The sequence below is a fragment of the Chionomys nivalis genome, chromosome 1, assembly GCF_950005125.1.
Source record: "Chionomys nivalis chromosome 1, mChiNiv1.1, whole genome shotgun sequence".
Lineage (NCBI taxonomy): Eukaryota > Metazoa > Chordata > Mammalia > Rodentia > Cricetidae > Chionomys > Chionomys nivalis.
Window position 1 is genome coordinate 18,072,020 of NC_080086.1, and position 26,311 is coordinate 18,098,330.

Consider the following 26,311-nt stretch of genomic DNA (forward strand, 5'->3'; position numbering starts at 1 on the left):
ACAAAGCATTATCTGCTTGCATATCATTATCTAGTTTCTGGTTAACTATCTTGACAGAAAACTGGCTTAGACATACACAGAACCAAGAGATGAACTCTCCTATAACTTGTTATTTACAAAGACCAGTAACCAATGACAGGTAAGACCTTTCTCCCCCAGTTGCTTAAGACAAAGGGCATATGTGACAGAATGTATTTACTAATGACAGGTGAGTCTGAAAAATGAGAAAAGGGCCCCGAAGACCGGCATGGTCTTCTGTCCTATAGGAGATGCACAGGCTTTGTTAAATAACTAAAAAAGGAGGAATTGCCAGGACACACAGATGTGAGCCCATTCCACCCTGAATAAAGGTCAGAGAGTCTGAGTTTATTCTTGCTCTCTCAAAGTTGTTGACATTCGGTGTGATTACAAACAAGAGATCCTGACATAGGTTGTGATTAATTCATATATTGAGTATAGAGGTTGATCTGCTCTGCCTTGTTCATAGTTCAAAATACTCAAGTCTATTCCTGCTCCTTCAAGGGAATTGGATGGAGGTTCCAGGGAGTGACTGTCTGTAGGATACTTGCTCAAAGGATGTGGTTGCTACATGTTCTGTCAAAACAGTAAAGTGCTTGACTGAGGATGCTCTGTTCATTCCTTATATCATGTTAATGAAATCTGTTGCCTGCCCCTCCCCTTTGGAGTGAAGTATATAAGCAAGTGGAAAATAAACATGGGTGATTTCAGTATTCACTGAATTTCCCTCCCAGTGTTTTTCTGTGTTTCTGCCTTTTATTTCTCTCACATCTCTGTTACTTTTGCTTAATAATTCTAATCCTCATATTCCTAACCTGGAACGAGTGAATCCCATTGGGGCTGGACTATGACAAGTATAGTAGGGCAATGTTTTCTTCATAGCTTTTTAATAGTTGCATGTACAGAATACAATCTGTCATGTGAAGGTGAGAATGTGATGTTAGAAGATGTAAATAGAGGTGGATGAAGCTGTCAGCTGTGAGCACAATAAGAATTGTCGGTACCTCAAGCTCAGACAAAATATTTGGAGACAGAGGTCTCTGTCACGTGGGATTCTGTTCAGAATGACTGAGAAAAGGCATATCTCTTAAAAGTGTTTATAGCTCTTTCAGGGGACCCAAAGAGTTCTTTCTCAGCAACCACATTAGGTGGCTCACAACAACCTGTCACTACAGTTTTAAGGGATCAAATATTCTCTTCTTGTCTCTACAGGCACCTATGCTCACATGTTAAGACAATTCCAAACCTATTTTTAAAGATAATAATCAGTATTTTAAAAGTGTGATGGGAATTTGTAAAATAATATATAATTAATTTCCAAATTAACTGTTCTAAAGTTTTAAGAGATTGGGTTCCAGATGATAGACACATGACAAGATATGGAAACTGCTTTTTATTTTCAAGATGAACAAAATAGTTTGAACTTTCAGATATAATTTTGTTTTAATTTTTTTGCTTTTGTTTTTTGTAGACAAAATTATAACACATAAAATACCATGTTTATTTTATTTCTTAGTTTTAATGATTTAGTAAATATTTTATATATATTAGCTTTTAAAACACAATTATTTGAATATTCAAAACACTAAGTAATTGTGATGCTATCTGATTTTTTTATTTCCAGATTGAGAATGCCAACAATCTAAGAGTTAGCCTGCTATTGACTTAAGCTTTGAGGTAAATGCTTCATTATGTTATTTGAAATTAGCACTCCAATAAATTCTGTCATCATTTTGATGTGTTGTGGATTCTATGAGTTTAGCCATTATATAAATCCATGCATCTAAACTTATACATGGGCCATAGTAAGAATAACATCTCCTAAAATTCCCTAGTTCTTCCCCTCTGCAAAAAGTCATCATGATTCCATGATTGCTGAAAAATAAAAACACATGTGATTTCTGTTTTAGAGATTTCTCCTTTTTAGAATAACACTTTTGGAGGAGAGATGGTAGGTAAGAAAGTGTTACCTTTCTTTCAACATAATGTTCTTGAGATTAATCCATATTTTGCCACTGAGTTGTATTTCATTTATGGATGAGACACAGTTGTTTGATAATCATTCTTAAGATACCCATCTTTTCTTGCCCTGGGCATTAAAAGTAAAGCGAGGAGTAGTCTAAGGAGGGAGGTCTGCCTTCCACCTAGGATCACGTTAATGTCTGAATAACATATCTATCTACCAAGGCCATATGTGAATCTCTGGTCCTACAGTAGCTAGGGTCAATGTTTATATCCATGACTCCCGTTGCTGTTGAGTGCCATGCTGACTCCAGGGGGCTGGACTGTCTCCAGGGGCTGAAATGAGGTTCAGAGTCATGCTGCCACTGGGACTCTACTGATCTGGGTGCCTTTTGCTGTCACTTAGGGCAAGAGTAACATCCAGGCCTAGGCTGCTGCAGGGGTTCCGTCTCTGTGCTCCTACTACATCTATGGACACATTAATTGTTTGATTTAACCGGCCAGTAATTTGTTTATCAACTTCTGTCAGCTTACTGGTGAAATTAGAATTATTATTCCCCTTTCTAACCTCACCAAGAGGCTCAAGATCCCTTATAAACAGTAATAAATAGGAACATAGATTTTGGATTTTTCCCAAATATATTCTGGAATCATTTAAAGTTTCTAACCTATCTTCTAATCCAAGCTACAAGTATCACTAGCTGGCAGGTAGCAACTTGCTCATTTACATTTTCAGACATGCTTACTTGGATGGGCAGAGCTGTGCTGTGGTCCACATCTGTTTGCTAGTCTAGGACCATAAAAATAATGTACCTAATAAAAATAGGAAACAGTTTGAAAAAACTATACCCAAGTTCTCAAAATGATTGTTTATAAATGTCTATATTCATTTTTAAAAGGTAGGTTAAAAATACTTATTGATCGTGGTCAATTTTGTAAAAAGAATTAAGGGATATGATACAGAGATGTATACTCTGCATTGGTATAGATCTTTGTCTACTGATACAAATTTAAGGTCAATTTTGTTACACTGTATATATGTACTTCTGCTTTTATTTAATGTATAGTGTTTGTGCAGTTCATTTGAAAATGTAATGTTTAATCATGAAATACAGATTAATAGACAGTCATATATAATAATAAACTTTTAATTTTATTAATTAGGCTTTCTAGATATACAAAGATATATTTTAGTTAGGTAATTTTCAATACTTCCAAGACCTATAGAATATGGCATTACAAGGATTTAAGAGTTTAGACTTTTCTTGACATTGAGACATGTCTTCTTCTGGCAGCACCAATCTTCTTCAAGAAGATAATGGACATTCAAGAGGCTCTTTTTGGAGTTTGTTAGTCTTGCCTGGACTACAGTTTGACAGTGTACTTTATAAACATACAGGATCCAGAAGAAAAAATTACTGCTGAACTTGCCAAAAGAAGGTGAGACAGTCATTCAGGGTTTGTGCTTCATTAAAGAGTCTTCCAAAAATTCTGTAGGACACAGAAGAAACTCACTGACAAACTGTCAATATAGGTGAAACAGTTTTTCAAGTTTCCTAATACATGAAAAGGTCTGCCAGATACAAAGTGCCTGCAGACTGAAGATGGATGCCCCAACATTACAAAAGAACTTTCCATGACTTTTCAGACAGTAAGGTGTCTTTCTCACTTGTAGAATTTTGGAAATTACTTTCAATGCACTTCCTGTTTACTTAGGTAATATTATACCCTTCTGGGGTCTTTGATAGAGTTGTAGACAAATAGTTATTGTTATATTTTCCTTAGTTATGATAAAAGATAAATTTAGATATAAAACTGTAGACTCACAATGATAAAATATTTTCTTTCATTTTACCAGATACAAATAGATTAAATATTGTCATTATAATTCTTGCTTTATACCTGCTTTGTTATATGTAATTTTACTATGCTAATTTTAAAACCTTCCTTTTATTTACACAGACAAAGGAAATATATGCTGAGAATAATTTTTATTGCCATTGGTTAATAAAGAAGATTCTTTGGCCTGTGACAGGGCAGTAAAAGCTAGACAGGAATACTAAACTGAATGCAGGGAGAAAGAAGGGAGAGTCAGGCAAACACCATGCAACAGAAGAAAGATGCTAGAACCTTACTGATGAGCCACAGCCTCGTGGTGATGCGCATATTAAGAGAAATGGGCTAATTTAAAAGCTAGCTAAGAATATATCTGGGCCATTGGTCAAGCAGTGTTATAATTAATATATTTTTTATGTGATTATTTGGGTCTTGGTGGCTTGGAAATGAATGTGTAGTCTCCACTTAAACTGATTATTGTATCCTGAAAACCTTCTTATATCAAGTATATTTTAGTAAGTATTTTCTTTCAAATCGTGATATTCCATTTCATTTTCCTTACAGTATCTTTTAAAGATAAGAATTAATTTTTAAATTTTTCTGTGAGTATGTGCCCACTTGGGTTACTTTGTTTGACTGTGAGTATATGTATGCTGTGGCTCACATACAGAACACAGAGTACAACCTTGGGTGTCAGTCTTTGTCTTCTGCCTATTTAAACAGAGTCTCTTTGTTCACCACCATGTGTGCCATGGGGCTTCTCCTCTCTGTCTTTCAATTTATGATTGAAGTATAGAAAATAAGAACACATGATGCCTGATCCAACTTTTCCATAAATTATTGGGATCTGAACTCAGGTCCTCACAGTTGAGTGTTAAGTACATTATCAGTTGGGTCATCTCTGAGGCCCATTTCTTAAAACTTCATTCATTAATCTATTTTAGTCAAGTTCTTTTGTAAGTTTTATAAAACTTAAAAGTTTTTCTATTTTCAAAGATTAAGATTGTCTTCTAGTTGATTTTTTGTAACATTTAGTTAATTTCAATTATTTTTCCCTTTCATCTGTGTATATTCATTATACAAAATGTTGTGTTTTATAAAAGCAAGGCATATGACACTTGATCATATAAACACCATATCTTTCCCTTTTTCTACCTTTCCATTTCCCTTTTCACAGTAATTATAATCTCTCCAAATCTACACTTGCCCAGACAGTGATGTTGCCTGTACAGACACGTGCATGAAACACACACATACAAACACAAGCAGAGAGAGAGACAGAGAGACACAGAGAGAGACAGAGAGAGATAGAATATAAAGTAGAATATAAACATATTAGTAAGACTCTAGGCAATCCACTTTAAATTCACTCCCCGTGCATATAAGCAAACAATAAAAAGAATGAAAGCTTCAGAAAAATGAAGAAATGCATGTCTACTAATTAGTGAAGTGATGAATGGATAAGAAATGAGTGATAAGAATTTTAAAATTAAACAGTGAGAAATGAAAAACAGGTTAATCTTATTGCTGTAGGAAATATTAGAAAAACACCTATTTAATTTCTTCATTTACAAGTAATTGTACACTGTTTTATACAAACTCTTCTGTTGACACCATGTTAGAGTATACTAAAACAGAATTTCAAAGACATTTAAAGACTGGCTAAGTGTCCTGTGGTTAGGAAATAAAAATATTGGATTATTTGTTCTTTTGATGACAAATTTCTTTAGTTTGATACATATTTTGGAGATCAGACCTCCGTCTAATGTGGGGTTAGTGAAGATCTTTGTCCATTCGGTTGGCTGTCGTTTTATCTTATTGATCATGTCCTTTGCTTTACAGAAGCTTTTTAGTTTCAGGAGGTCCCATTTATTAATTCTTTCTCTCAGTGTCTGTGCCACTGGGCTTATAGTTGGAGAGTGGTATCCTAAATATAATGCATTCAAGTGTACTTCACACTTTCTCTTCTATAAAGTTCAGTGTGGCTGGCTTTATGTGAAGGTCTTTGATCCATTTGGACTTGAGTATTGTGCATGGTGATAGATATGGGTCTATTTTCATTATTCTACATGTTGATATCCAGTTATGCCAGCACCATTTGTTAAATACGCTGTCTTTTTTTGATTTCATATTTTTTGCTTCTTTCTCAAAAATCAGGTATATGAAGGATTAATATCTGGGTCTTTGATTCCATTCCATTGGTCCTCCTGTCTGTTCTTATGCAATGCCAGGCTGCTTTTAGTACTGTAGCTCTGTAGTAATATTTGAAGTCTGGGATTGTGATGCCTCCAGAAGTTCTTTTATTATATAGGATTGCTTTAGCTATTCTGGGTTTCTTTGCTTCTCCATGTGAAGTTGACTACTCTTCTTTCAAGGTCTGTGAAGTATTTTGCTGGGATTTTGGCAGCATTGCAATGAATCTGTAGATTGCTTTTGGTAAGATTGTCATTTTGGTTATGTTAATTCTGCCTACCTAAGAGCATGGGAGATATTTCCACTTTCTGGTGTCTTCTTCAATTTCATTCTTCAAATATTTGAAGTACTTGTCATACAAGTTTTCAACTTGCTTGGTTAGAGTTACTCCGAGATATTTTATGCTATTTGTCGCTATTGTGAAGTGTGTTGTTTCTCTGATTTCTTTCTCAGTTCTTTTATCATCTGTGTACAGGAGGGTTACAGACCCAAACAGAGAACTTTCAACAGAGGAAGCTAAAATGGCTGAAAGACACTTAAGGGAATGCTCAACATCCTTAGTCATCAGAGAAATGCAAATTAAAAAAACTCTGAGATTTCATGTTACACCTGTAAGAATGGCTAAGATAAAAACCCCTAAACACAACTTATGCTGGAAAGTTTTGGGGGTAAAGGAAACACTTCTGCATTGCTGGTGGGAATGCACACTGTCACAACCCCTTTGGATGTCAGTGTTTTGATTTCTCAGAAAACAATCTTCCTCAAGACCCAGTAATACCACTTTTGGGTATATAACCAAAGGCTGCTCAATCGTTCCACAAGGATATGTGTTCACCTATGTTCATAGCAGCATTGTTTGTCATAGCCAGAACCCGGAAACAACCTAAATGCCCCTTGACCAAAGAATGGATAAGGAAAATGTGGTACATTTACACAATGGAGTACTACACAACAGAAAAAAATAATGATATATTGAGTTTTGCAAAAAAAATGGATGGAGCTAGAAAACATCATTTTGAATGAGGTAACCCAGACCCAGAAAGACAATTATTACATGGACTCACTCATAAGTGATTTTTAAACATAAAGAAAAAAAAAACAGCCTACAAATCCCAATCCCAGAGAACTTAGACAACAATGATGATACTAAGAGAGACATACATGAATCTAATCTACATGGGAAGTAAAAAAAGACAGATTTGTTGAGTAAATTGGAAACATGGGGACCTTGGGAAAGGGGAGAGGCAGAGAGGGAAGCAGAGGAAAATGTAGAGTGCAATAAAAATTAATTTAAAAAGGAAAAAAAATAAAATAAAAAACTCTAAGTGAATGTAGGGCTCTCTGATCACTCCAATACATTGGACACATGGAGAGTCTGAGTTTGCAAACTTGGGTAGAATAAAGGCTCTTTGCTTTTACATATGGAAAAAAAGAAATAATAATAATTGAATTGTTAGCATAGGCAATCAGATTCCTAATCCTGTGTTCCTATTTTATAAATGTGTATTCACTTGGATATTTTATGCCTTATCTTCCTGTATGCACGTCCTCTTCTACATTTCAATCATAATCCCAAGAGATAGAAAATTGAGTTACATATTATGACAACATTAGTAGTTATCTGATGGAGGAAGGTCATTGGTAAATTAATAAAGAAACTGCTTGGCCCTTATAGGTTAGAACATAGGTGGGTGGAGTAAACAGAACAGAATGCTGGGAGGAAGAGGAAGTGAGTTCAGATGCCAATGCAGCTGCTCCCCAGGACAGACACGATGAAGCTCCGACCCAGGATGGACGTAGGCTAGAATCTTCCTGGTAAGTGCACCTCAAGGTGCTACACACATTAATAGACATGGGCCAGGTAGTGTTTAAATGAATACAGTTTGTGTGTTGTTATTTTGGGGCATAAGCTAGCCAGACGGCCAGAAGCCGGGCGGCAGGAATGCATCACATTGCTCCTTCTACAGTTATCATGTTGCAGTGTTCAAGAAGCAATGATGGGAACATTCCAAATATGCCCTCTGATAATGAAATAATTTCCTCTGTTACTTTTTATTTGCAGCTGTTTCAATTTGCAGATAAAGAACCTACTGATAAAGAGGACCAAATGTAGTAACTGAGGAAGAATCAATTGGCATAAAAAACTAAGAGGGGAAAACTGTGAGAGTAAAACCAAAAGATTCTACTTAAATTTAAACACACACAGACACATTCACTCACACACACACACACACACACACACAAGACTATAGATATTATTTGAAGTGCCATAATAGCACAGAGTTAAAAAAAAAGAAGTATATAAGAAGAGGCTTTTTTGTTTTTAATGACACTACAAACACCAGGTAGACTGTGCTTGACAGGCAATATGGGCAGCTTCTTTATTCAACACTTCCTGGGATGTGTTGGACCATGGCACCCAAATGTCAGTTGCTTTAGCAAGAAACTCCTCAAATAGTTTCATATGTCTTTCACTGGTACAGGAGAAATTGTCTGTATTCTGTCAATCATGTTTTAAATAAATGCTGATTGGCCAGGCAGGAAGTATAGACGGGGAAACCAGACAGGAAGTAGAAATGATGCAATGAGAACAGGAGAATTCCGGGAAGGAAGAAGTTGATTCCTCCCAATCCTGTGCAGACCACTGAGGAAGCAGGATGTGAACTGCCAGCTGAAAAAGGTACAGAGCCATATGTCTAAAACAGGTCAGAATAATGTGTTAATATAAGCTATAAGAGCTAATAAGTAGCCTGAGCAAATGGGCCAATCAGCTTTATAACTTATAGAGATCTCTGTGTGATTTTCTTTGGGGCTTGCTGACTGTGGGATACCGGGCGGGACAGAAACCCCCAACTAGTCAGCCTCCATAGTACAATTCACCCCTGTCAAGAAGTCAGTGTATGAATAGCTGACTCTATATGTAGTGGGGAATCAACCACCAGATCAATGCTGAGGATTTCCAGTATTTTGTGGTATGTAGGCTGGGTAGGTCCTTATATGTGGTCTTCATAAGAGTCTTGTCAAATTGGTATTTGTGTGTGTGTTACATGTATTTGTGTAGGTGTTTTGTGAGTACCCTTTCTTAGACTCAAGTATAAGTTTGCTTGTTTACTTTTTATGTATACTGTATCTTCAAACTATAGTCATCTTTTTACCCTTCTATTAACCTTGGCCAGTAGGTCATTTTTCAGTGAAGGGTTCCAAGAGGAAGGGTAAAAAACAATAAGATAAAGAATATAATAAAGCTGGGGTTAAGAAGTCTTGGAGAAACTATGTTTTATGGCAAGCAATTTTATTGAGAAGCACATCTTATACGCAATTTTTCCAGAATGGAAAAATGGGACAAGTTGGCAAAAACTATTATGCAATGCAACAAGTCATCAGCAGTCAATCAAGCAATGTTACACAAGGGAAGTACAGAATCACTCAAGGGTGGCAGAAGCCAAGCACACAGCAGCCTTGGACTAAGCACAGTCCCTCAGAGTAAAAATATCTGGGCTCTCAAGATCCAAAGCTGCAGGTTCCTTGAGGTCCTGGCCCAAGGCCATTATTGGCTCTGCCAAGCATGCATTTGGCTTTAGAAAAGGGTTGAGTTCTTTCTGCATTCATCAGGATCTCAGGGAAAGTTTGGATTGTTCTAGCACTCAACACTTTGTTATGTCCAATAATTCTTAATGTTATGTGTTTTCTGGTCAAATTTTAGTGTAATTTCTTTTCTGGTTAATTCATACCTTTAATGGTTTTAATAGCTTAGATAAATATATCCTGAGCAAAATATAAGTAGTATATGCCCAATAAAATACTAAAAAACCATTGGAATATTATGCTTAAAAGTGAACTATAAAAACTTTCATACAAATATCAGAATAAGGAGAGCTTTGTAGTAAAGCTATATATAGTAGCAAAATAGAGAGTGATAAAAGTTAATAATAAGATTTACTTTTGTGTTCATAATGTTTTGCCTAATTAGTAACACAATGTCATCAACAAAAATGATTAGTTGTTTAGAAAATATACTGTGAATGATGAGCAACATTGTCAAAAATATTAAATATAGCTATTTATCATCAATAACTATTGAGAACATGAGATTTTCAAGTATTCTTTGCAATATTAGCAGAAAAAGATATGTATATTTACTTTTCAGACTTATTAAACTATATTACATATCATTAAATGATTATCTAAAGAAATAGAAACATGGAGTTCCATCTGGTTGGGTGAGTGTGTGCTATCCAGGGGCGGACTGTCCCGGAAGAGAACACAATCCCCCCACCCCCAGCTCCTGATGCAGGGCTGTCTTTCTTACACATGACCCAGCCCCCAGCCACCCCTCCCCAAGCCTGCCCTGCTGTCTGCTAGGTTATTTGCTCAAGAACAGTTTCCCGCTCCTACACTAAGTCTACCCACCCATAATGGTGAGTGCCTGCCTACCGGGCAGGGCTCAAGGTCCCCCACAAGAGACTGTGAGTACTTTCAGCTTGTGCTGCAGGGTCTCCTGTGCTCTACTGGACCCTGCCCTGCCTGCCACATTCTTCCTTTTGTGCCTGGCTCATTGGGCTACCAGGTGTCCCTGTTTAGGTGCTGAGGAGTTTCTTCTGGACGGGTGAGTGTGTGCTATCCAGGGGCGGATTGTCCTGGAAGAGAGCACAAAACCCCCTCCCACAGCTCCTGCTGCAGGGCTGTCTTTCTTACACATGACCCAGCCCCCCAAGCCCACCCCAAGCCTGCCCTGCTGTCTGCTAGATCCTTTGCTCAAGAACAGTTACCCACTCCTACACTAAGGCTATCCACCCAGAGCAGTGAGTGCCTGTCTACCGGGCAGGCCTAAAGGTCCCCCGCAAGGGAGTGCGGGCACCTTCAGCTTGTGCTGCAGGGTCTCCTGTGCTCTATTGGACCCTGCCCTGCCTGCCACGTTCTTCCTTTGGTTCCCCAGCTCATTGGACTACCAGGCGTCCATGTTTCAGTGCTTAGGAGTTCCATCTGGATGGGAACAGTTCCTGCTTTTACACTGAGGAGATACACCCAGAGAGTCAATCACAGCAAAGTCTGGACCAAGATACTAGGCTTCTCCTGGCTCCATTTGAGGGAAGACATGGGCAGGAGCCAATGCAAAAATTCATCTAACAACCTCAAAGGCAACATGACATCACCAGAATCCAGGGATCCCGAAAGAATTGTACACCCTACTCCATAAGAAATAGAAGAAATTGACTCAAAAGTGAATTATATGAAAATAATAGAGGACCTTAAACAGGAGGTGAAAACTACCATAAAAAATAGAGATTAAAAACAAAAAGGTAGAGGAAATGAATAAATCTATCAAAGATACCCAAGAAAACCAAGATAAACAAGAAAAAACAATCAAACATGTAAGAGAAACGGTTCAAGACTTGAAGAATGAAATGGAAGTAATGAAGAAAACACAAACCGAGTGAAGGATGGAGATGGGAAATGTGGGTAAATGAACAGGAACTACAGAGACAAGTACTACCAACAGATTACAAGAGATAGAAGAAAGAATCTCAGATACTGAAGATACCACAGAGAAAATAAAAAAAAACTGATCAAAGAAAACAGAAAAACCAAAAAATTCTCATCACAAAACATTCAGGAAATCTGGGACACAATAAAAAGACCAAACCTAAGAATAATAGGGGTAGAAGAAGGAGAAGAAGTACAGCTCAACAGTCCAAAAAATATATTTAATAAAATTATAGAAGAAAACTTTCCCAACCTAAAGAAAGATATTCCTTTGAAGGTTCAAGAAGCACACAGAACACCAATAGAATGGATCAAATAAACCATCTCCTTGCCATATAATAATCAAAACACAAAACATACAGAATAAAGAAAGAATATTAAGAGCTGCAAAGGAAAAAGGTCAAGTTACTTATAAAGGTAAACCTATCAGACTTACACCTGACTTCTCTATGGAAACCATGAAAGCCAGAAGGTCCTGGATAGATTTACTGCAGAAACTAAGAGACCATGGATGCAAGCCCAGACTACTATACCCAGCCAAGTTTTCGTTCACTATAAATGGAGAAAACAAAATTTTCTAAAATAAAAACAAATTTAAACAACACGTAGCCACAAATCCAGCCTTACAAAAAGTAATAGAAGGAAAATCACAACCCAATGAGTCCAACAATGCCCACAATAGCGAAGACCTCTAATGACCCTAAAGCAGCACAACTTGAAGAAGGGAAATGCACAAACTCTATTACCAAAAAAGAAAAAAAGAAAGAAAAAATGAACGGAGTTAGCAACCACTGGTCATTAATATCACTTAATATCAGTGGACTCAACTCACCTATGAAAAGGCACAGGCTAAGAGATTGGATACAAAAACAGAATCCAACATTCTGCTGCTTAAAAGAAACACACCTCAACCACAAAGACAGACATTGACTCAGAGTAAAGGGGTAGGAAAAGGTTTATCAAGCAAATGGACCTAAGAAACAAACAGGTGTGACCATACTAATTTCTAACAAAGTTGACTTCAAACTAAAATCAATCAGAAGAGATGGAGAGGGACATTTTACACTCATAACAGGAACAATTCATCAGGATGAAGTCTCAATCCTGAATATCTATGCCCCTAATATAAAAGCACCCACTTATGTAAAAGAACCATTACTAAAGCTCAAGGCAGTCATCAAACCACACACACTAATAGTAGGAGACTTCAACACTCCTCTCTCACCAATGGACAGATCAATCAGACAGAATCCTAAGAGAAATAAGAGGATTAATGGAGGTAATGAATCTAATGGACTTACCTGTGTCTTATCGGATCACCATGGATTAAAGTTAGAATTCAACAACAATGCTATCCCCAGAAAGCCTATGAACTCATGGAAACTGAACAGTCAACTACTGAACCACACCTGGATCAAGGAAGAAATAAAGAAAGAAATTAAAGTCTTTCTTGAATTCAATGAAAATAAAGACTCAACATACTCAAACCTATGGGACACTATGAAAGCAGTGCTAAGAGGAAAGTTCATACATTGGAGACATAACAGCCCACCTGAAAGCTCTAGAAAAAAAAGCAGACTCACCTAGGATCAGTAGAAGACTGGAAATAATCAAACTGAGGGCTGAAATCAACAAAATAGAAACACAGAAAACAATCCAAAGAATCAATGAAACAAAAAGCTGGTTCTTGGATAAAATTAACAAGATTGATAAACCCCCATCCAAACTAATCAAATGGCGGAGAGAGAATACACAAATTAACAAGATCAGAAATGAAAAGAGACACATAACCACAGACACAGAGGAAATTCAGAGAATCATTAGATCTTACTACAAAAGCCTATATGCCACTAAATTGGAAAATGTAAAAGAAATGGACATTTTTTTAGATAAGTACCATATATCAAAGTTAAACCAGGACCAGGTGAACAATCTAAATAGACCTGTTAGTCGCGAAGAATTAGAAGTTGTTATAAAAAAAAACCTCCCTACCAAAAAAAGCCCAGGTCCAGACAGTTTCAATGCAGAATTCTACCAGAACTTCCAAGAAGACCTAATACCTATACTCCCTAATGTATTTCACAATATAGAAACAGAAAAGTCATTGCCAAATTCATTTTATGAAGCTACAGTTACCCTGATACCAAAACCACACAAAGACTCAACCAAGAAAGAGAATTACAGGTCATTCTCACTCATGAACATTGATGCAAAAATCCTCAATAAAATACTGGCAAACTGAATTCAAGAACACATTAGAAAAATTATCCATTATGATCAAGTAGGTTTCATCACAGGAATGCAGGGCTGGTTCAATATATGAAAATCTATCAATGTAATCCATCATATAAATAAATTGAAAGAAAAAAAACATATGATCATTTCATTAAATGCTGAAAAAGCATTTGACAAAATTCAACATCCCTTTATGATGAAGGTCTTGGAGATATTAAGGATACAAGGGTCATACCTAACTATAATAAAAACTATTTATAGCAAGCTGAAAGCTAACATCAAATTAAACGGAGAGAAACTCAAAGCCATCCCACTAAAATCAGGAAAATGACAAGGCTGTCCACTCTCTCCATACCTTTTCAATATAGTGCTTGAAGTTTTAGCAATAGCAATAAGACAACATAAGGAGATCAAGGGGATTAGAATTGGAAAGAAAGAAGTCAAAATTTCTTTATTTGCAAATGTAATGATAGTGTACGTAACCAACCCCAAAAACTCTACCAAGAACTCCTACACGTGATAAATATGTTTAGTAATATGGCAGGATACAAGATCAACTCCAAAAAATCATTTGCCCTCCTATACACAAAGGATAAAGAAGCAGAGAGGGAAATCAGAGAAGCATCACCTTTCACAATAGCCACAAACATCACCAAGCTTCTTGGGGTAACTCTAACCAAGGACTTGAAAGATCTGTTTGACAAGAACTTTAAGTGCTTGAACAAAGAAATTGAAGAGGATACCAGAAAACGGAAGGATCTCCCATACTCTTGGATTGGTAGGATCAACATAGTAAAAATGACATTTCTACCAAAATCAATCTATAGATTCAATGCAATCCCCATTAAAATCCCAAAAATTCTTCACAGATCTTGAGAGGACAATAATCAACTTTATATGGAAAAACAAAAAACCCAGGATAGCCAAAACAATCTCATACAATAAAGGAACTTCTGGAGGCATTACCATCCCTGACTTCAAACTCTATTACAGAGCTTCAGTATTGAAAACAGCTTGGTATTGGCATAAAAACAGAGAATTCGACCAATGGAATCGAGTAGAAGACCCGGATTTTAACCCACAAACCTATGAACACCTGATTTTTGATAAAGGAGCTAAAAGTATACAATGGAAAAAAGAGAGCATCTTCAACAAATTGTGCTGGCAGAACTGGTTGTCAACCTGTAGAAGACTGAAATTAGATTATCTATCACCATGCACAAAACTCAATTCCAAATGGATTAAAAACCTCAATATCAGTCTGAACACACTGAACCTGATAGAAGAAAAAGTGGGAAGTACCCTACAACATATGGGCACAGGAGATCACTTCCTACGTATATCCCCAGCAGTACAGACATTAAGGACAACATTGAATAAATGGAACCTCCTGAAACTGAGAAGCTTCTGTAAAGCAAAGGACACTGTCACTAAGACAAAAAGGAAACCCACTGACTGGGAGAAGATCTTCACCAACCCTGCAACAGACCAATGTGTGATATCCAAAATATATAAAGAACTCAAGAAACTAGACTTTAAATGCTATTTAACCCAATTAAAAAATGGGGCGCTGAACTGAACAGAGAATTCTCAACAGAAGAAATTCAAATGGCCATAAGACACTTAAGGTCATGCTCAACTTCCTCTGTGATCAGGGAAATGCAAATTAAACAACTTTGAGATACCATCTTACACCTGGTAGAATGGCTAAAATCAAAAACACCAACGATAGCTGGAGAGGTTGTGGAGTAAGGGTCTCACTCATCCATTGCTGACGGGAATGCAAACTTGTGCAACCACTTTGGAAATCAGTGTGGCGATTTCTCAGGAAATTCGGGATCAACCTACCCCAAGACCCAGTAATACCATTCTTGGGAATATACCCAAGAGATGCCCTAACATATGACAAAAGCATTTGTTCAACTTTGTTCATAGCAGCATTATTTGTAATAGCCAGAACCTGTAAACAACCTAGATGCCCTCCAATGGAGGAATGGATAAAGAAAGTGTGAAATATATACATATTAGAATACTACTCAGCGGTAAAAAACAATGACATCGTGAATTTTGCATGCAAATGGATGGAAATAGAAAACACTATCTTGAGTGAGGTAACCCAGACCCAAAAAGATGAACATGGGATGTACTCACTCATAATTGGTTTCTAGCCGTAAATAAGGACATTGAGCCTATAATTTGTGATCCTAGAGAAGCTAAATAAGAAGGTGAACACAAAGAAAAACATAAAGTTATCCTCCTGGATATGGGAAGTAGACAAGATTGCCAGGCAAAAACTGGGAACTTGGGTGTGAGGTGGGATGGGGGTAAGGGAAGTGGGGTGATAAACGTGAGAAGGGGAGGATGGGGGGAGCTTGGGGGAATGGGATGGTTGGGATAAAGGAAGGGTGGATATGGGAGCAGAGAAGTATATATCCTAATTAAGAGAGCCATCTTAGGGTTGGCAAGAGACTTTACTCTAGAGGGGCTCGCAGGTGTCTAGGGAGATGAGAAGAGGGAACCTTAAATGGCCCTATCCTTTAGCCATACTGATGAATATCTTGCATATCACCTTAGAACCTTCATCTGGCGATGGATGGAGATAGAGACAGAGACCCACATTGGAGTACTAGACTGAGCTCCCAAGGTCCAAATGAGGAGCAGAAGGAGGGAGAACATGAGCAAGGAAGTCAGAACCGCGAGGGGTGCACCCACCCACTGTGACAGTGGAATTGATCTATTGGGAGCTTACCACGGCCAGCTGGACTGGGACTGAATAAGCATGGGTTGAAACTGGACTCTCTGAACATGGCGGACAATGAAGGCTGATAAGAAGCCAAGGACAATGGAACTAGGTTTTGACCCTACTGCATGAACTGGCTTTGTGGGAGCCTAGCCTGTTTGGATGCTCACCTTCCTGGACCTGGACAGAAGTGGGAGGACCTTGGTTTTCCTGCAGGGCAGGGAAATTGGACTGCTCTTCAGTCTCGAAAGGGAAGGGAAATGGGGTGGGGAGAGGAGGAGAGGAGTGGGAAGAGGGGGAGGGAACTGGGGGGAGGGGGAGAGGAGGAGGAGAGGGGGAGGGGACTGGGGGGAGGGAGAGAGGACGAAGAGGAGGGCAAGGGAAATGGGAAATGGGGAGAAGGCAGAAAGTTTTTTTCAACAACAAAAAAATTAAAAAAAAAAGAAATAGAAACATAAATCTTGTTATTGAAGAGATAGATTCAGTTTCTTAAGATGGATATTTGATTTTAAACCCTGTGTTCAAAACTAGTCCAGTGAAATTCAAAGTGAGTAAAGAAATATCTACAAAATTCCTGAAATTATAATTAAACAACAAAAGTGCAAGTATTATGTCAGGAAAGAAGCCTTTGTATGAAAGCAATGTAAGGTTGACATTCTTGATATATCTCACAGAATGAGAGTTCTCACTAGGATAATAAAGTAAGTATCATCTGATTTTCATGACTCTTTTCCCATTTGGAAAATTGCAAGATATGATACTCATGCCATAGTTTATTATTTATTACATTATTTGTAACAATATACTAATACATATTTGTTTTATATCACTTATAATTACATCAGAAGGCAAAAAATGGGTGAGAAGGTGAAAGAAAGTTTCTATTTATGTCTATGGCTTGCAAATAAAAAAGTTATGAGTATTAACTTTCAGCACGCAGGGTTTATTAAGTTCTTAAGGGGAGTGAGAAGCTTAATAAAGCAAAAAAATACAGAATTGACTTTAAATTGTTTTACATAAGTCAATTTTTATTCAGGTATATTCTTTGAACATAGTCCCAGGTTACTTCAGGATTATTTCTCTCAAGTATACCATCTCAAAATAATTAATTTCCATCTTTCAGCTTCCTACATTGTTCAATTACTAGGATTTAAAATTTTACTAACTGATATCTCTACTTGAATACCCAAATCATGTAGTGTAGAAGAAGATAAATAAATATTCATAAAACCTTGAAAAAGAGTATGCCTTCATTTCCATGCTAGCAAATGAGAGTTGAGGTTCTACTCCAGCATTTGCTATCAAAGTTTGCAGTCTATGGCCAGATGATGAAATAAAGGAATATGTGTTATAGGACTCTATTTCTTGACATTAGTCACATAATTAAAAAGGAAAGGTGCTTAGATGGGTAACAAGAAAGAAATATGTTGGTAGAAGGTTAGGTAAGTAAAGTAAGGGCTTACAACTAAAATATTATGCTTCCCATTTTCACTGATGACATGCTGAGCATCCTATACAGCCCTTTTAATGTCAAGAGATTTTCCAAGTCATTTATGCAAAGTCAAATAATATTTAAATTATAAAAATGAAAAATACAGAAGAAAATTTTATTTGTTAATCTTTGCCTAGAATATGCAACATGATCTCTAGTGTTTTGAAGATCTGGGGTTTTCATACTTTTGAGCTTACATTTCAGGCACTACAGCACAGAGAAAGAGAGGCTTGTCTCAGCTTCATATCTCCCAGAATCAGCACACACGAATGGAGTGAAGGAAAAGCTATATATACAACCCAACAGAATAAAATGAAAAGATTTTCCTTCATCCACTCATATTTCCAAATTTGTATTAACAGAGGCAAGTAAAAAATGCTGTATAGCAGAAGAAATGCAATCACAGTTTGCAAAGCTTTGATGTGGGCTGTAGTTCTGGCATCTCTGGATCCTTGGGCATGCTGCTGCATTTTCTTGTGATGTGTCCACAGGGAGAAGATGAGCAGGAGGAAAGATGACAGGGACACACCAAAGGGTACAAACAGGAAAGTATTTTGAATAATTAACACATGCCTGTGACACTGTGCCTGGTAATGAGAATCAAAACTGTAGGATACGTTTCTTTGATATTCACTTATACACACATTAAATTCCAAGTTTATCAGCAAAATATTTAAAACCAAGAGAACCAGAGATGCAAGCAATACTACTGAAACTGCCTTTTTAACTCTCCACTTTAAATAAAGAAAAAGAGAGTTAGAAAAATTGCCTATCTTGAGAAAGTAAAAGACACCAAGGCATGTAGCAAGCCAGATGCTGAAATGATTGACTATCATCCATGAATTACTAAGGACCTGTATCATCCCTGAAGTCCTTTCTGAAACTGGATACATTGAGGAAATTAATAAATTTTTGAAAAATTGCAAGAACATAAAAATTCTGGAGGTTGCCAAAGCAGTGAGGATTTGATTTACGAATGAGATCTTCTTTGTCTTGACCCACTTCATGCAGTTTACCAGTAGTAAGTATCCATTTCCTAAATTTCCAATTATTAATTCCATGATTAAAATGATCATAAATGTTTTCTGTAAAATATTACTTATTGATTGCAGAAAATGCTCCATTTTTAAATATGTTTTGAAGATTTGTTTACATACTCACTTGATATGCTATTTTTAAATTATTTTTGAGGATTTCTGAGTTGATTCTCATAACATATTAACTCTCAACTCTCCCACATATACTAACAAAGGAGTAAACATGGAGGCTAGCCAATAACCGAGTCAGAAGCTCTTTCCATGAAACTATGTCTTCTCAGATAGCTCAGACGAGGCAGATCAGGTACTTCTCTGTACACACACAGCTCCCATAGTGTTTTCTAGTCATTGATAAAGTTTGGAAACTCACATGCTCCTGTGCAAATGAAAACACATTACTTTCATTACCTAGATGTTTGCTTCAATCCAGGTATTTTGTTATGACTATTTGAGTTCTATGAAAAATGCCTTTAGAAATTCTCAAGTATATAAAAGATGACAAAATGTAAACAGCTTATGTAACTTTCTGAGATACATGACTTTGTAGGTGCTTTAAAATTACCAATCTGTTCAGAGTCATGGCCATACAATATCTATAGATCTTACATTATAGTCTATTTTATAATGTCATTTTGTTCTTTATTTTTCTAATTTTAAGTAGTGAAAATAATATTTCTTTATTTCACATGCATAGATATATCTGTACAAATGCTTACTCATAAATACATGTTTATTGAGATTTAAATACTTTTAGGATTTTCAATGTGTCCATATTTATTTTGCATCTAGACCATGCTTAGTATTGTACAAGTGGGTCAGATCATATTATGATACACACTCCATTTTAACTGGTGTATTAGGTATGTTTTCCATGTATATAAGGCATGAAATTCTTATGTTGTGAAAAGTCAATGAAAAGAATTAGCTCACCTACACAGTAAGACACTTCCTCATTCCCAGCTTCTACTTTGGCTGGTAGAGATGATTCTTCCATTAGCAACAAAGACCATCAGACTGTATCCACCTCGCTTTAGCAGCCTCCAGTATCTGCTTTTAAACATCACTGATTTTCACCAAGCAGAGGTAGGATGTCAAACATTCTGGGCAATAAAAACAATGAGAATTTTGATATTGTCATAATTTAGTAATTAGGGAACAATACTGGATATAATTAAATAAAGTCAGGAATGGTCTCCAATTACAGTATAGATTGCAGAAAATGCCAGGCAATAATTTAATGTCAATGTTTGATAGTACTTTTAATCACTGAATCAAAGAAAGTGAACCTGGTTCATTTGAAAACCCATAATTATCAATAATTTGGTGGTAAGACAGAAGGAGAAAGCATAATAGGCTACTTTTGGATATTAGGGAAAGTATCTAAGGATGGAAAAGCACACATACCTTCAGTGTAATGGCAGGAAGGTATCTGTGGTAAGGCTTCTTCCGGGGAGCAAATGAGATTAAGGAAGAAGAGAAACAGGTAGAAATAGTACAAAGGGGTGGAGCTGTGTGGAATGGATGTCAATGGTGAGACTTCATAGGCTTTCAGCAAAGAAACAGGACCTGGGTCTACAGTGAGGATTACACTCACTTGCAAGGAGCTCTTTCATTCTGAATTAGAATCATCTCAGTTTCCACCAGGCCAGTAGCTCCGGGGGAGATAGTCTTTCCATAGAAGGTGAGAATGGCATACAGCTTTGCACTCACATTTCGGCTGCAAAAGAAAATTAAAAATTGACATGTATTTTTCAGTACCCAGAGAAATGTACATTATTAGAAAGGCTAAATTTTTCTATTTGTTAAATATCGATCAATAAACCAGAATTCTCTTTAAAATAAGTACCTCAAAAAGGAGAGGTGTTCTTACCCATTACAAAGTCAGTATTATATGTCTGTTTCATCTAGAATTCATTGTATATTATTTTAATTTTCATTTACACTAGTCAGTATACTGATTACACCAAAATTAAGCATTCACAAAGAATGTGATCAACTACAATTTTATTTATTCCTCCATGCCTAAATAAATATTCCTGGGGAGATAATTCCAGGACTATATGGCTATCAATAATAATAATTTTATGATATTAAAAGACACTCTGATAAGTTGAGCTGCTTGCATGAATCTTAGGTCAACCTAGCTACCTGGAAAGGATACTCTCTAGTTTGTTGAGCTGGCTGCAGGTTACCCAATGCACTCCAGGTTTTCAGTTTTTCTGGGCTGTCATCCACGCTGTCACTTATGTTCCTATACCCTTCACCTATATTCCCACTAGTTACCCCAAAGAAAACTCATCGGTTCAGCAAGTTGGAATTAACTGTATTTTGATCTAACACCAGTTCCATATATACGGTGAGTGGATGTTTGTTCACATTGACCCCCTGCCCCAGGAATAGTATCACACAACAGGATTTAAATTCAGTTGGAAAGTGGTTGGTTAAACCAAGGGATGTGTAATAGACTCTATACGTTTAAAGAAAAATGATGACACAAATTAAGATAGGCATAAAAAGGGGTAGATCTGGGAGGACTTGGGGAAAATGGACAAATAGTATCATTCTCATAGAATTAAAAATATTTTTTAAACATGTATTCTCAGTGACCGTAAATCACTCAAGTGCTGCCGGGATGAATATGATACTTCCGCAAATTTAAATTTTTCTATCATGGCCTAGGTACTGAGTTTCATAATTTTACTAGTTGGTATGATGAACCCAAAAATTATGCATAAATTTACCAAAAAAATGCATCAACACAATGCAAGTCAGTATTCCTCACTTGCTTGCTAGTAAATGAGACTCTAACTTTCACTGAAATATCAAACTAGAAAAATGAAGAGAGTAAGGAGCAAAACTTCAGTTCATGAATAGGTAGGTGCTCGCTTGATCTCTTTTAGGAAAAATAAACCATCCTTGAAATCACGCTTTATTATAGTGCTGTCCTTTTCTGTTTGATGTTAATAAAATTCATAAGGAAAGGAACTTTTGCACATGTCTAGTAACCATAGGTGATAAAATCTTAGGTTAACAGATTAAAAATTCATAATCGGAGATATCAAGCATTGCTTCTACCTTCAACAGCTGATGACTTTACAAGCGAGTATATCATGACTCACTCCAGCCCCAGGGGAGCCAATCACATGAAGCCTCTGAAACCATGAGCCCAGAAAAATCTTTCCACTTATTAAGCAGGTTGCCTCTGATTATTTTGTCACAGTAACAATGTTGTAGGAATAAGCAGAATCTCTGTATTGGTCAAATATTAGAATGAACAGCTGATTTTTAGAAGTTGTGATTTTGAGAAATCTTTATTAAAAACAGTGATTGTTTTGCTGAAGGTGCATTGCAGCCATCCCATGACATTGGTCACAAGATGCTTCTGACACACCTGAAGATCTTGTATGATTGTGTATTTCAGCCATACATAATGAAGGTCTAGAGTCGGGGGGCTTGTGATGCTCTCCTTTAGTAAGACATGTAAATTAGATTAGAGGCCTCAGTATGAAGAAATATTTTGGTAATAATCAATAAATACACCTGTATGGCTGTTCAGGATTTAGTTCATGTGAAGATGCTGGACCTTCCTCCTGCCACATAGGCCTTAAAATTTCATCTTAGACTGCTGTGTTTATTCAAGTGTCCTGTGCTCTTATTTACAAATACAGTTTTGAAAGACTCCTCATTCTGCAAAATGATACATTCATTCTGGTGCTCTGAGAGTAGGCATTAACTTTCTAGATAGAATATAGTTTAGAAAAACAAGAATTCATTAATAAAAATGAAAAACCAGATTAATCATCGATAATTTGATCAGTCATTGATTGAAAAACAAAATCGTTCATTTCAAATATTTTTTAAAAGTAAAATTTGAGGGACGTTTTATTTTAAAAATCTTATTTTTCTAAAACTTTCCAGTTGGAGGGATTTCTGATTCTGCTCCTCTTCCTCTTCTTCTCCCTCCTTTGTGTTCTATCTCCCCTCCTGCTCATTTTAACAACTCTGGTGTTATAATGTGGAAATACAGCATGAGTAATGTCATTTTTTTTTTTTGATCTGTTGAGGTTAGTGTAAGAGATTAGTCCAAACCTAGGCAAAGTAGCAGCATCTGTTGCTTTGCTATCTCTTTAAGATTGAAAGAGACCTCTTGGAAATACAGGATAGATTCATAATACCAGGGAAGTACATGCTGACAAGATCCAGAATGCTCCTGGGATTCACAAGACTAAAGTCTTCTTTCTGAGGTTATTTAAGCAATAACAATCACTGGAGAGGAGGAGATTTCCTTACTGATGAGCTACCAGCAAATCTAGAACCTTTCCTAAGTCCTGACTGGTGCTAGGATAGACTGCATATGGGTGAAACTATCCTGAGACACTCAGGTACATATAAGTAACCCTGGCCCATCTTCTCAAAAGCAATCCAAAGAAACTCACTGGTTTACTAAGCTGGATGTGGATAACATCATTTCTTTGGTCTGTCATTAGTCTTTTATTGAGGCTGAATGTCTCTGCTAGATTACATCCTTCTATACATGTTATTTACTATTGGCGTACTAATTGTGAAAATAAATTATCATGGTAGGTGGATTATATTCTAACTACTTAGGTGTGATGTATCAACCTATCAAATTCAGAAAAGCAAAATTTTGTTGAACTTCATAATTACATCTTCACTTAGATCCATTATTTTTTCACAATTACAAAGCTTTCCTTATTAACATCATTATTTTCCTCCATCGCTTTTACTCCATAGACTAGAGTATAAAAATAATCACTATCAATCTATGCTATATGAAAAAGTAAAAGATGTAAAAAGGAAAACAGAAAATATAGTATAATTACTTAATTTCTAATAATTTCCAAATAGATATAACAGGATCACCTGTGCTAAAAATATTATTTATAAGTTCTGGTTCAAGTTGGAAAAGCGTAGATCTTTATAGTTGATGGAAATTTTTAATACTTTTAATAAACCTAAGCAGTTAGTGTAATAGGGAATAGAGGAGACTCTGACCCTGAACTCCGTCCTCAGTTCCTTCAGATCAATACATTTGTGGGTGTTAGCAAATAGTCATTGCACAACATATAAAAATAAGAACTATATGTGGTCTTATAGTTCAATGAACTGATCTCGACAACCATATTTTAACATTCCATTTTACTTTGTTATTGTCAAACATATTTCGTTTACGGTTTAGTATTGACTTAAGGTCTTAAATAAGAATGCAAAAATTAATTTAAGATAATTCCCACAAAAATAATCACTGTTATATATTATTTTTTGTTTTGTTTTGAAACAAATTCTGTCTATGTAGTTTTGTTTGGAATGAGAGTCACTGTCCAGTAACGCTGGTCTTGAATTTGAAGTTATCTTTTACCTCTGCCTTTCAAATGCTGGGATGGGATACAACATGCCAAATTACACCTGATAACCATTGTTTCAAGATTCTTATTTGGTTTATTTGAGCAAACACATTTACATTTGTATGTTTTATGCAGGAATAATAATACTCTATTTGTAGTAAACCTGGTTAAAAAGTTTTGAAATTTAAGATTTGCAATACTAAACTTTATAAAAAATGAAACATGTCAGACAGAAGAACATGAACCCCATTCCCAAAACAAACGCACCAAATATTCTTAATCTGTTGGAAAATAATTCTTGTTGGATAAATTTTTAATTTTTTTTCTTATAGAAAAATGATCTCAACAAGCAGTTTCTATTAAAAATATTTCAAGATATTATTTGTTTTCAAATTGGGAGGGGATTGTCACTGCTGTTCATAATGAAGATGATAATATTTTACTTGTATTTTATTCATAAATGTAATGAAGTAGCAAGCAGTTGTAAAATGTCCATATTAAAGCCATGTGAAGCCAAGTGCCTGATTTTCCTTCTTTGCAGTGGGACTTTGACAGGCTTCTTTAAAACTAATTATATTATAAAAATTGAAAAAATTATAACTCATAGATTAAATATTTTGACATTTAACTATATTAAAAGTAAAGCCATGAAAATAAGTTACAGAAAAACCAGATATTTATATATAAATAGTTAACTCCACAGTAATGAACACAGGTTCTTTTGAGAAATTTATGGAAAACTTTTGGGGCCGGAGAGTTAGTTCACTGATTAAGAACACTTGTAGTTCTTGAAAAGGACCTGGATTTTATTCCCAGCAACCACAGGGAGGCTTTTACCCTTCAGGCACTGGGAATACATGTGGTATTCTAACACACATGCAGGCAAAACACACAAAATATTAAAATAAAATTTAAAAAAAGATCTAAAAAGAATTATTTAAAAATACTGCTGATTATTTTAATCAAATGATATTTAAATACAAATGATATTAGCGATACCTAAAAGGATAATTATATAAATATATAATGATGGTACATATGTTTGAAAATATTTATATATTACGGATATTTATAGTGGAACAAGTGGCTTGAAGTATAACAAATGACTACGTTAAACTTACATGGTATCTGTGACAATAGTCTTTAACTTAGGAGACAATAGTACAATTCTTCTACCTGTGAGAGGGCACATGTGTGAGCACATGCAAGCACTGTACACACAAGCTTCTGTCAGCTTTTCACAAAGAATCATGCATAAGTGATTGGTGTTTTCATCAGACTTTATGAAGTATTAGCCTTCCTAGTGTCCCTTATCAATTTGGTTAGGAAATTTGGGGTTTTTTAAAAATACATAAATCTGTCATTTAACAATTAGTAAAAATTTTATATATAAACCTTATGGAACAAGGGACTTACAAACTCACTGCATATCCTTTGATTGAGTTTTAAAATTTTAATTGCAAATGAGTAACATGGATGAATTCAAATTATGGTGGGCTTAATAAGGAGGAAACTGTTTTAAACCAAATCCATAGATTTGTTTATTTGCATGCTTGTAAATGAGACTGTAGCTTCCATCTAACCTCAGCTCTGAAACTCACCAGTTCTTAGAAGGGTGTATGAATAAAATCCATCTGAACTGTTTTGCAAACATTCTTGTTTCAAAATAAATAAATAAATAAAACCAGCCCCAAATAGATTCACCAGCACACAGGTCTGCTTTTGCACTAGACATGGGCCATTGTATTTAAACACAGCATGATCCTCACGAACTGTAAATGAAGAGCACAGGAATCAGTGTGTTCACATAAATCACAGCCCCGGACATGAGAGCTAAATTTCATTTTTACTCTTTTAAAAACTATTTGTTCAGAGGCGATGAGTTTTTTTTTTTTTTTTTTTTTTTTTTTTTTTTTTTTTTTTCCTGGTCATTGCAACCTTTGCAATG

The 26,311-nt window shown here is 36.0% G+C and overlaps 1 protein-coding gene across 1 annotated transcript; it reads right to left on the minus strand.

Moving 5' to 3' along the window:
• Positions 1–18,160: 18,160 nt before the first annotated feature.
• On the minus strand, positions 18,161–19,084 carry LOC130884340 (taste receptor type 2 member 117-like). The gene has a single exon (XM_057785445.1). It carries the CDS (start codon positions 19,082–19,084, stop codon positions 18,161–18,163), a length of 924 nt encoding a protein of 307 aa, XP_057641428.1.
• Positions 19,085–26,311: the final 7,227 nt, after the last annotated feature.